The sequence below is a fragment of the Molothrus aeneus genome, chromosome 6 (genome assembly GCF_037042795.1).
Source record: "Molothrus aeneus isolate 106 chromosome 6, BPBGC_Maene_1.0, whole genome shotgun sequence".
Classification (NCBI taxonomy): Eukaryota; Metazoa; Chordata; class Aves; order Passeriformes; family Icteridae; genus Molothrus; species Molothrus aeneus.
Window position 1 is genome coordinate 15,564,192 of NC_089651.1, and position 13,285 is coordinate 15,577,476.

General features: G+C 37.1%; 1 protein-coding gene across 1 annotated transcript in view; it reads right to left on the reverse strand.

The window, feature by feature from the left end:
* KCNQ1 (potassium voltage-gated channel subfamily Q member 1) overlaps positions 1–13,285 on the reverse strand; it is a 328,778-nt gene that overhangs the window by 221,449 nt on the left and 94,044 nt on the right. Inside the window, exons 9-11 of the mRNA XM_066552168.1 lie at positions 12,800–12,922; positions 11,639–11,780; positions 4,893–5,013 (exon numbers count right to left, since the gene is read on the reverse strand). Coding sequence (XP_066408265.1) covers positions 4,893–5,013; positions 11,639–11,780; positions 12,800–12,922 — 386 coding nt within the window. The remainder of the gene's footprint in view (positions 1–4,892; positions 5,014–11,638; positions 11,781–12,799; positions 12,923–13,285) is intronic.

Genomic DNA, 13,285 nt, shown 5'->3' on the forward strand with positions numbered 1-13,285 from the left:
GTTAATTCTTTGATATAAGTCTTTTACTGTGATTATGCTCATATTAAAAACACAGCACAGTAATTCTGCAGCTTGATGGAGTGCTACAGCCTTTCACAGGATCAAAGGGAATCTGATTATCCCTTCTGGTCTTCAGAGCTATAGACATATACTGCACACTCTGTCTAATCTATGAAAAAAAGCAACCACCCACCACAGTACACAAGAAAAGCTCCCTGAAGATAAAAGAGGCAAGTAACCACATGGACAGATGTTCACCACACCACTGATTGCACTGTCAGAAGCTGCTCGGTTGCCGCAGTATCAAGGGTGAAATAAGACACCATGAAAAGTCTTCAGCACTTCTCAGGTTAATCCACATATAAAAATAAATACTGTAAATAACTTGCCTGTTTTACAGAAGACACAGTCAGTCAACTTTAGCCAAGTCTGCCATGGACATCAGATGCAGAACACAGGAACAGTTTTGTCTGCTGGGATCCCCCCTACTCCCTATCATTCAAACACAGAACAGGCACCAGCTCAAAGGGCTGCCAGGTGAGGCATAGGATGGCTGAATATATATATATATATATATCCAGATGCAACAGCCCCTGCTAATGTCACATTTGTCTCAGCACAGCCATTCCATACCAAAGGGAATAACTGAGGGAAACAGTCCTCCCCTTTTACTATTAAATCAGCAGATTGTAAGCAGAATTCCTAAGGGAGCTTGATGACACACTGAAACATGCTGAATGAAAAAGGATGCTGCCCAGCATCCATCAAGCACTGAAGCCTTTCCTGTAGCAAGTCAAGCAAATGACTGGAAAAATGGCATGTGACAGTAACCAGTGATGACTGAACATTAAGGTCTGGTCTTAACTCAAGGATGTTCTTACAAAGCTGCTATCACTGCTCTTCTTCTAATGTGCCCTGTCATTAATGATAAAATGGACCCCATGGAAGTCATGGTTTAAATGTTGCTAACAGCATTTCAAAGAGAATTCTTGTGACAGCAGAAGTCAGCTCTTCCATCTGGCCCATTTGAGAGTGAAACTGAAATATTTGCTCAGACTTCAGAAGGTCATTTTGGAATAGAAGAAGATAAAAGCAGGAATCTTTTACAATATGACCTAGCAAATCAAAGCAAATAGGGATTCCACTCACTGATAATCCAAAAGAAAAGAGACAGTTATAAGACAAATACAGCACTGTTTGTTCTAGGCAATGTGGTTGTATCTCTTGCCAACAACCTATATACTGGTAATTAAAACATAGAACACTTCATAAAAATATAAAAGAAAAGAGAAAGAAAACATTATTTCCAACAAAAACCAGTGGTAACTGCAGCACCATGGACACTGCACTCAGTGTTTACCAGCACACTTTATCTCAAATACTTCAAAGTGATCAAAAGCATCCATTCCGATAATTCAGAAACTTCCATCTGTTATCATGTCCTCTCAGTCTGGAAATTATTAAAAAGTCCTAAATCTGTTTGCTTAATTATTACATCTATTACACTGTTTAACAAGGAGGGGGTTATTTTTAAAATGTCATGACAGAACGCTTTCAGGATGGAAATACACTTAATAATAAAAATGAAGTGTTTTTTGTTTTTAATGTAAAGCTTTCCTTTGAGTGTAAGCCCACTGTATAAAATGTAAGATCACATCAGTATATCTCTGCAGGAAGAAAATTATTCTATATGTAAATAGACAAGCCCAATGCTTAACTAATTAAATGCATTTTCATCATCCTAGTAATGACATACCTGAAACATCTGGGGAAGAGTCATTAAAACATCGAGAATTATTGTCATTTTGATACAGCCAATAACAGGATCACAAATATGCCACATTAGCTAATGCTTATGCCCAGGAATACATGCAGTCAGCTGGATCCACACTAACGCTGAAATTAAGCAATTACACAAACACAGGGCAAGAGTCTCTTGGTAATGGAGGCTCAGCTACAAGTAGCATCGATTTTCCACTGCTTTAAAATGCAAATAAAACAAAAGAGTCAACACAGTGAAACAGAGCAGGAGACAATCTGGGAACACACTGGGAGAAATAAACCAGTGAGAAGTCCAGAGAAGAGGGCTGGTATTGCTGCTGTCCCCTTTTCTATTTCACTTTTACAACACAACAGACCACAGCAAGGATTAAACTGAAGGACCAAGTTCTGTCAGAAACATCACACTGTGTACTGCATTTTTTAAATTGTTACATGTCATTTTATAGGTTGTCCTGTTTGAACATCAGGCCTCAACATCCTTTAATTATTGTTTCCTCAAAAGGGTACTGATAGTGGTTAACTGATAGAGTAGTCTTTCTTAATGAAAGATTTCCCATTAGCAATTCCACAGAAGTAGGGCTACATTAAATACAATATTTACTTCAAAACAGGTTTAAAATAGAGTTAGACATACGTCTTGCCAAAAAATAAAACCCACACCTGCATTTTTATTATTGGACACAGAACCAGTCCTATTAAACTCAGTGAGAATAGGCACCTACATTTACCAAAAGAGAACAATTTTTGCATAAACAAGCAGGGCTCTGAAATTTAATTTAAAGGGAAGCCTTAAGCCCTTTACCACAAGGGTTGAAATTTGGCATTTACTTTCCCAGACTAGCAAAGGAAAGGAACTCGGCCTCGTTGGTTTCTAAACCACAAGGATGCCAAGTGTTTACTTTTCAGTACCACAGCACGTGCCCCACTCTTCTGACATATCTGTGCTACCTGTCAAAAGGAAATATTTTTCATACTGTTGGCTAAAAGCTTTCTAGTTACATGTCTCAAATTAACTATGTAAAATTTACTCATGTATTCATGACTTTCAAAAGTTAATGTCTCTTCTGAAGTCACCTTTCTGTGATTAATGGATAAGTTAATGCACATGTTGCAATTGGTCAGGAAATAGTTCCATGACTCCCAAATCCAAGCATCCTCAGGTCAAGTATTTTACATTATGCTCCCAATTCTGAAAATGTCTTTGTGTTTCTGTTTCTCTGATAGAGTATGTACTGCTTTTAAGACCTGAAACTAGATATACTCACACTTAATTTGACCAGTCTATACTGTGGCTAGTGCCATAATTTTGTTGAGTACTTGGGTTTGCATTAAAAAACATAGGATTTTCACTAACTTTTTGACTAACCCTCCTATCTGGTGCTGATATGACACTGTTTAAGGCCTTTTAATTAACTGTGCACAAAGTACATGCACTTTCAAGCAAACAAGTCTCAATATCTACGTTTGGGCACCCATGTTTCAAAGAGACACATTTAAATTAATTTTTTATTGATTTAAATTAATATGTTATCCAGTTTTACCTTTCATCCAATTCATTCCATTTTGAATCGTAACCAAAAGTCTTAAAAGAACCAATGAATCCTATTTTCTTCCACCCTAGCAGAGGCTCAATTCAAATGTGTGGGGGACAGATTTTGTACTGTCCCATCATTCATGCCTTAGAGCAATCCAGGGAAATTTCAACAAAGGTTACAATCAAAAATTAAGGGAGTAAAAGAGAACTATATAAGTTACTAAAAGTTGAGAGTGTTCATTTGGTGAGGTTCTTCATCTGAAACACACCTATTTGGCTACTACCCAAATTGGACTTAAAGATGATAGAGTGCTTTGTGAAATGTATCAATAAGAAATAGCTATATAATTCCCAGACTCAGAAAGGATATTGGAAACTCCTAGCACACAAATTTATTTAAAAAAAAAAAAAAGGACTGGTTTTGTTGCTCCATTGTTCTTGTCTAATGCTTGAGGAAATTTATTACTTCCTCCTCCTGCTTGTACTAAGAAATCTTCCAGAATACAAATCTCTTAAATCCCCTGCCTACAAACAGATGCACACTTGGGTGAATCAGATGAAAATGCCAATACCTTTGCTTAGGGACAGGGAAGACTCCACCCAAACATTTTCATTTTCTTTAATAAATGCCTTTCCAAAATGGCTCTAAAAATAAAAAGTATTTTTGTAATATTTAGAATTCTGCTAACTATAGTGTATAGGAAGAAGGCCTGGAAGTTGGCAGCAGTCATTTCTGCATGTTTTGTACCTCAGAAATACAAGTATGCCAAGAATTTTCATTTGTGGTTTCACTGCAGAAACCCTCAGATTTCTAGAGTGGAAAAAACTGTTTCATTCCTCTGCTATAGGATATACTGCCATACATCTTCTATGGCAAACAATTAACATTTTTCAGGATTTTCAATTACACAATGTCAGAAGATTTCGTTTCAAAGGCATTTAGAGAAAAATCTGCTGCAACTCTCTTTTTTTTTTTAAGAATAATCTGAGAACCTGAGATACCATTTTACCATAAAAGACAAGCGGAAAATCTTCCAGAAGGGAAAATACCAACCCCCTCCCCCCATGCACACAGCCTTATAGGCTTATTTCAGATTTTTTTTTTATATATACAACAAAGCAATAATAATGTTCAAACAGGGCTTTTCTTCAAATGTAGAACATAATTCGACCATTAGAGAAAGTGCTGCTGAAATGGAGAGACTTGTATTTCATATAAGTAGTATTTAAAATTTGCACTTCAGAACTATTCCACTGGAAAATGTTGGAGGGAGTAAGATAAACTTCACTAGGCAAGTACTCCCACACATTGCCTCCACACAAAAATCTTGAGGCCATCAGCCACCAGCTGCCCAGAGACATTAGCTAATAACTAAAGCCTTGTGTCACAGCCAAGTGAACTTGTCTTTAGGTCAGCACGAAGATTTACTGGCACTCAGAACAGGATACACCAACGTCAAGGCGAAAAGGGTTTGACGCAAACATCTGAGATATTTGAGCCCTATCAGCCCCTCCCCACCTGAATTGCCTTCTCTTGTCAAGTCAACCAATGCCCAGTTCAACAGGCTGGACTTACTGTGAGATGTGAGTTATTGGGGTCAGCAGGGTCTCACCCTCCAGGTCAAGCTCATCGGCAAAGCTGCTGGTCCTGATGAAGGGTCCTGTGCTCACATCTAGAAATGCTGGGCTCTTTTTGACTGTGGGAAAAACATGCAGATAACAGTTCAAGCAACAGCATTTGTCTGCAGCTCACCTGCACCTCTGAAATACTGTACATTTTAAAAGAATATTGAATACAAAAGTTGCTACCAAAATTGCACGTACCGCAGAGTTCCCAAAAAAGCAAAATTTTAACTCTTCCTCGGCCCAAAGTACTTGAACTTCTGGTGAAGATTAAAACTGGTATTTTATTGTTTTTTTGTGTTCATACTCCTGATACACTAGAATATTCAGTATCTATATGACAGAGGGCTTCATGCATTATTAAGAGACAATTTGCTGATTCCCTCTCACACTACAGCATGAGGCTAACTCAGCTTTGGGCTCAGAATCAGGACAGGTGGCAAGATCTCCAGCTCACCCCAGAAAAAGTTCTTACTGGGAAGGTTGATCCACAAAACTTCAGATATTGAAAGTTTTACTGGCCAATTTACTTACAGATCATCATTTTCACGGATCCAAGAAATCAGGGAGAGTGTCACAGTTTTAATTTCTAAACTCAGGCTCTGAAATTCTATTAGATACCAACACTAAGAACACCAAGTGCTTTTTCCAACATGGCCCTAAAATTTGTTAGAGAAGCTACAACATTTGCATATAAATAAAGCTACTGGTGTCATTTACATGACTGTAAATGAATTTACAGAAAATAAAACTTGATAACATTCCATATAAATCATAGGTAATTGTGACAAGTCCACAGAAACCTTTATCAGTCCAACTAGTTGGAATATTCAATAAAACAATTATCATGTCGTAATTTATGAAAACCCTACTTATGTTTATGAAATATTAAATAAAATATTTTATAATATAACAGTAAATAATGCACTGCCAAAAAGCCACACAAAACCTATAGGAATACAACAGAAATAGATAACTTAAACATAGCTGATATTTCCTGAGAATAGAAGTGGGAATATCAGGAAACAATTCTTTTCTTTTAATGCAACCATTTTACTCAGGTAATTGGGTATTTTCATATGGCAGAAATGGATTTGAATTTTAAAAACCAGAAGAGAAAGTATTATTTCATCTTTAAGCACATGGCTGTCCAAACTACAAAAGGAAAGCCTCTGTACTCCAAAAATTGTAATAGGAAAGGATGACCTCTGAAATCACAGTTTTAAATAAATAAATAAGACAACTGCTAGGAGATACATTTATTACAAGCAAGAGCCACTTGTGGCACTTAAAAATTAAGATTTTGTAGCAAGTTTTACAAAGCACTAATTTCTATTTTTGCTTTTAACATCATACTAATATTATGGTATCATACTATTTAATCACTTTGCTATAGCCATCATTCAAAAACGTGACTGTGAAACCAGCAAAATAATTCTAGATAGAGATGTGCAATGAAATGTCTTTCAAACAGACTTCTTCGGGCTTTCACCAAATTAATTTTCACTGTCCTCATTTCTACATGACATAAATGAAACTTTCCCAATTTGTAGCACATAAGGACTCACAAATGTTTTTGTTTTCTGGATGACAAGTGATAAAAACTGCTGAACCTAAAGCCATGTAAAGGGTTTGCTGCTCACGAGACTGTGCTCATGAGAGACACAGCACACTCCACACACAAGGGGATCTGCAGGAACAGCAATTCTTGGGTCAGTCACAGCTATTGCTTTCCAGTTTCGTGGGAAGGGAAAGAACTGGCACAATGAGAAAAGAACCAGAAGTATGGGGATTTTTGAAGGAATTTTGAATGAGTTAGAGATGGGATTTCTGAGTTTTTAAATGATGTGGCTTCTTTTTCTTATTTTCTACATAGGTAGGAAGGGTGAGTTTGGCTCACATCTTTACTGTATGGTTCAGAAGCTTACAAGATTCCTAGTGATAAGACTTTTTAAGGATTTCTTGACTAATGAAACACTGCTAATAAGGATATTTGTGGTTTTGACTAAATTCTTAAATATTTAATCTTATGGACTTATGTTACAGTCTAAGTTTTTTTAGTTAATCATGTTATGATACATGACCTACAGCACTGCATTCTAAACTCCTTGTTTACTTTTGTAAACAAATTTTTGTAACTACTTTTATTTTTTCTATATCCTAAATTCCAAAACTCTAAACCTTCTTCTTCTTAACTTAACGTGTTTCTGCTTTAAACTATTAATTCACATTCTCGCTTCTAGTACCTAAGTTTGACAGCCTTTTCCAATGTCTCAAATCAAATCCTCTGTTTAATCCTAAGCTTTGAAAATTCCCTGCATTTCAAATTCCAACACAAAAGTCAAGACTGGGCTTCAGCCTATTTGAAAGAATTCTTGTGTGAGCACATAGCAAGCAGGTACCGATTAGTATGAGGCAAACATGGTATCTTCTTCCCTCTGTTTTAAAAATTTCTGAGATGATGATAACTAAAAAAAGAGCATGGCCTTAATGACAGTTTCTCTGCTTCAAAGTGCCTTGAAACAGGGCTCAAGCAGAACACCAGGGAACACACTTTTTTACTTATAAAAATTAATTCATAGCCACTAGACTTTGGACAAGTCTTTCTTAGAAGGCAGTGTTAAAAATATGCTTTAAAAAGACACAATTTCTACACATGAAGGCTAAAGAGGAAAAAAAAAAGAATGAAGCTTTAGACACTAGTTTTCAATGGATAATAATGGGTGAATTTAAACATTTGCAATTTACAACCCGAACAACCTCCAGACTAAAATTCTACTGAAACATCTTTTTAGAAACCAGCTCTGTAATTTTTTGTGCCACAGAAGACAGCTCCAGACTGAGCATTGCAAAGATTTAGTAATTAATAAAGGTGATGAAACATGATGGAACAATGAAATATTATGAGCATTACCTGGAGAGGAAGGAGCGCTGGAAGACTGCTGGTCTGTGGAAAAGGATGGCCAGGAGCGCTGACAATCTGAGTCAGAGTGAAGATGCACATGAGACAGAGATAGAAGAGGTGAAAAGAAAAAAAAAAATAAAAGAAAAAAAAAATAGAAGCTCCAGACAGACAGCTGAGGAGATGCAGACATACCTAAAATTTAGTATGTTCTACCTGACACCAAATTTAAAATACTGTAGCAAATAGCGTATGAAACTGTACAAGAGAGCATTACACATTGGCAGAATGTTCAGTGGTCACTGTGGAGGGGTCATGGCTTTTCCAAGCCCATTTTTCATGGCAGTCTCAACTGCTGCAAGATATTCCTCCCTACAGGCCAATCTCTGTTTGCCCCTTCCCTCCAGACTTCAGGGTTTCACATTTTTTTCCCTTTCCTAAGTGTCGAAGCTCCCAGGGGTCAGACCCCTCTCACTCTGGTTCACACTGTTCACAGAGCAGCTCTCTCCTGGTGAGGTTTCAATGCTGCCAAGTGGATGGGGCAGTTTGGATATCCACATCTGAAGCTTCCAAGCACATCCCATACAAAGTTTTTGAAGCTGCCCACTTCAACCATGTAAACCAAGTGCCTGCCTCAAGCTGAATTTCTTGGGGAAATGTTTCAGGCAAGCAAGAGGAACCAGTGATTAGAAAGAGTCTCAGTAAAACACACAATCTTTACATTGTGTTTAGTTCTTTTGAATAGCATTATGCTATTAATAACTATTTCATTAAGAAGTGCCTGTGAATTCACACACTTGGACAGGCTGATACTTCTCAGTAATGGTGCCTTACATTTATGCAATGAGGAAAAACTCTTAAAATAAAAAATGCATTGGAGTAAAAAAAAATCAGAAAAAAAGCCTCATTTTGCAAGTGTCCTCTCAGTGCTACACACATGTCCTGGTTCCAGCCAGGACAGGGTTAATTTTTGCAGTAGCCAGGATGGGCCACAGATCCTTTGGTTTTTGCTGTACTGATGATGCCAAGAGAAAAAAAAAGGAGGAAGAAAAAGCTGGAAATCGATTGTTGCACAAAGATACTGGCAGGGAAGCCAGATGAGGGATCCAGGAGTGTGAAGACTAAAGTAGAAGTGTGCAGCCCAAAAATTTACTGAATGTGAGAAAGCAGCATATGGATATGTTGCTAGAGGCTTTCTGAAGGCCAAATTAAAGCTGAATGAGTATCCTTTATCCTTGTACTTTCTAGTTTCTTCCTTCTAAACTTTTGACTTGGCAGCTCCAGTTTTCTGCGCAGATAATCTTTTTCACAGAAAGTAAAATAACACTCTCTCCTCTTTGAGCTGCTGTGAGAACAGTGTTAGACATCCTCTCAGCTCCACTGAGCTCTGCTTGCCTGGCTGGGACACAGAAACTGAACCTGTGATGGCTGGTAAAGCTCCTCTGATATTTCCCCAAGATGAAGGAATTTCTTGTTCACTTAAAACAGGTGATTTGTTTGGTAGCTCTTGCTGCCCTCCTCATCTTGTTCCACCATGTCTATCCCCACCAAAGATGCACCTCACAGAATGGTGGAAACTGGGAAAATCAAGGATTGATTGGGGGAATCCAGGAGATTCAGTTTGGTTTTGCTGTTTTAACACCTTAATTGCACCTGTGTCCCATGCGGGTTCAGGGGTGAAACTGAACTTTGCCATTTCAGTCAATTTAATTCAAGCCTGAGCATCCTTACATTCAATCACTGGAAGGAAGCTTCTGCTGTCTGCAGTGGATTCAGAGCAGAAAACTTACAGGTGGCTCATAGCACTCTCACTAAATCACAGAGGTCTTTTGCCCAGACCTAGCCCTAATCCTGCTGTCTTTGGGGAGCACTCAATTGCTAAGGAAGTGCCTAAGCAAGCACATTAGAAACATCACAAGACTACATGGCTGCTTAAGTGATCACAGAATCCAGACAAACAGTAAAATAAATTATTTAATTTATGGGTCCCCATCTGTTCACAAATATCAACAGCATATTTTTACAGGAACAGATGCGTGTACTTCAGAATGCACAACACTGGGGGGTCAAATCTGAAAGTTTTCTCCCATCCTAATTCAGTTATTTAGAAATTAATTTGCATCATATACTTAGATAACTACTGGATGAATTATATCTTATTACTAGAAAACTATATTTTTCTATTGGCAATATATACATGAGCAATTTTTCTCAAATATAAGAAACCATTAGAGGTCCTGTACATATACAAATGAGTGCTCACTTTTCTCTTTGTAATGAGACTGGGTGCAGTTGTGATTGCAAGTGTGAGAATGCACATTTTCTGTCTGTCTAGATCTCCTTGGCTGCAAAAGATTTCTTAGAAATTATATGGCACTAGACACACATGAAAAGCACTGCAAACATTACACTGTCATGCCATAAACAGAATTATTTTCCTCAACTTACCAGGCAATTTTAACATTCCTGTTTGTCCTGTATACTTGTAACAGTTTATAGAGGAGAACACAGATAAAAAAGAAAAAAGATAAGTGTCAGAAGAAATAAGAGAAAATCGTATCACTGAAAGCTATAGAGCTGACTTTTGAAATAGCAATAGTAGGCTGCCATCAAATTGCATTGTCCTTAATCAGCTCAGAAATTTAGTGGTAAAAGGTGGGACTTTACAACTCTAAGCAAGGTTCTGTAATTTGATTGTTTTGAAGAAAGGTGTCTGTACTCAAATTTTGAGACAGTACTTACAGTACTTGTCCACCTTTTAGCAGCTATGTAATTTCTACCACCAGATGCAACTTGCAACCATTCCTTAGCAGAGGCCAAGAAAGAGTGGAAAAGCATGGATGATGCAGAACAACACAACACAAGCACACCAAAATAGCACAAGGAAGGCAAGATTTTCTGGTTGAGCTAAAATATGCCCAGTGCCAGCCCACGCTACTGTCTTATTTTAAAGCCATTACATTTATTCATGTCAGCCAAATTTTTGAGGAGAAAAAACATAGGTACTTAAAGTATCTATAATCAATAAAACACACCTTAAAAATTAAACCATGCTGTTGTTGCCAAAATTTGAGCAATACATTAAAAACGTCCAATAAAAGTACATTTGTAAAAATGCCACATTGTAAATTCAGAGTTACTCTGGAAGTTCAGTACAGCAAAAGCAAATATAAACAAGCTATTAATCATAAGGTGATTAGCAATGTCCTGTCTTCTTTTTCCTCGTAGCATACCATTTTATACATTTACAGTGACATTTAATACAGATGTATCCACATTTATATTAAGTACTTCTTCTTTCAAAACTTGATTCACAGCCTACTGCACAGAGCAGATGGCATGAGCACATGATGATTTCATGTAGCAGACTATGTTTGGTGCAGCCAAGGCACACCAATCCTTTTTGGTTCAGGTACAAGCACAATAGTGACACATCCTGGGTAAACTTCACATGGAAAAGCTGACAGCTAATCCCTGTAATTTCAATCATTTGCAGAATTGGGAAATGTATGCACCAGCCTAAGAGTCTGCCCGCTAGAAGAGCCTAAGCAGCTCTTCCAGCAGGCAGAAATGAGAAATTATTTTGTTTGTCTGCAGCGGAGCGCGTTCATTAAAGCAATGGTTAAATCTCACCCAAACAAGCCAGCAACCAAAGGCAAAAAAGCAAAGTATTCTTGCTTTAGAGTGACAAGAGCTTGTTCTTTCCTTCTTTACTACAGATACTAAAAAGGACCTGTATGCAAATCTAATCATGGAACTCATCACAGTTACTGGCATTTTATAATGGAGCTTCTTACCAGAATTTTCAAATGGTTCAAAACTGAAATCAGTTTTCCTGTCCTCAGCCACATGGTCATAAGTGATGTGTGGTATAGCCAACATCCTGTCTGGAGAAGAAGGTCCATTGTCCTTGTCTAACTTAAATTTCTTCTTTTTAACCTAAAAAAAACCCACATAAATTAAATTACTCAAACCAAGTCACATAGAGTTGTCTCTTCAGTGACGCCTTCAATAATAGCACAGTCCCCATTGAGCTATAACTAATTAAAAGAGTGCCTGAATTACATTTTCATGATCCTACACTGTGTTTCTCATTACGTTGCCCCCTCATCCCGCCAAAACTGGCTAATCACTAGATTTCTGCACATTGTTATTTCCAAATCCCTTGCCTGCAGTTAAAAAAGAAAATCTGCTAGTTATGCAGCTGCTTATATAAATCAAACTATTCTAGAATATCTTTATCATTTTATGGATGCAATAAATCACACCTTCAGCACAAAGCCAATGGATATATTGCTGCTGAACTCAGATGAACCTTGGAGATACAAGAGAAAATTTTTGCACAACATCCTCTCCACTTAGCTTGAGACTGCTGTGCAATACTCTTACAATGCAGAGGATGGTGTACTACATAATCTAAAGAGTCTGACAAAGGGGTTTCGTTGCTGTATTTAAAACAAAATAATTCTTAACTTATGGAATTTGTTGTTATAACAATATTACTCTATGAAGGTACAAGAAGTCTTTACCATAAAAGCTTAGAAAATCACAAAATCAATAGGTGAGAGAAACAGAAGCTTTTTTGGGCTTTGTTTGTTTGTTTGAATCAATTAAAAGTTACAATTTTGGAAATATGATGAAAGTGATTTTCTTTTTATGTTTTACCTTTCCTTATAGTTTTTCAAACAACAGTGGTAAGTAACTAGCTAACATGCCTGAGTTAAGTCATTATTACTCTTTTCCAAATCCATTAAAAAATCAAGTTGAGGGAAATTCAGCAAATCAGCTTCTAATTTATAATGTTTGTATACTCAGTCAAAACTGAAATGTAAATCAAAATTTGAAACCAAGTAATAATCTGTAAAACAAGCAGAACAAATAATCTCTAAAGAGTAAAAAAACTCAATCTGATTTAAAATCTTCTGATTACTATAATGTGAAACATTAGTTATTGATACCATCACCGATTTCTTTGGTTTTGGACTGGGTGAGAGCAAATGATAATTCCTGGCAGGTTTTCGAATGTAAATTTTCCATGTAGAAGAGTCTGGGTTTTCTGCAGCGTAGCATCTCCATGCAGTCTGGAACAAATGTTTTAAGCAACAGAATAATTAATCAATCAGATCAGTGGCTCACTGTACAACACAGTAACTTCCAAGTAGCATGTCAGTCATTCTTTATTTAATGATATTCTTGAATTTGCCCTCTGGAAACAAACCCAGCATGGTTTAGAACTCTTATTTAGTAAATAGAAACCACATAGTTAGAACTGGGAAACCACACAGAGAGATGAGTCCTTTCAAGTGCAACTTTTATTCTCAGTAGCAACAAACAAATAATGAGAGAGAGAGAGCTCTAGACCGGACTCAAAAAAGGGTCTAAATTTTATGTTCTGCCCCAGTTTCCTACCTGACTTTAGGCATTTTGCCTATTGTATCCTATGT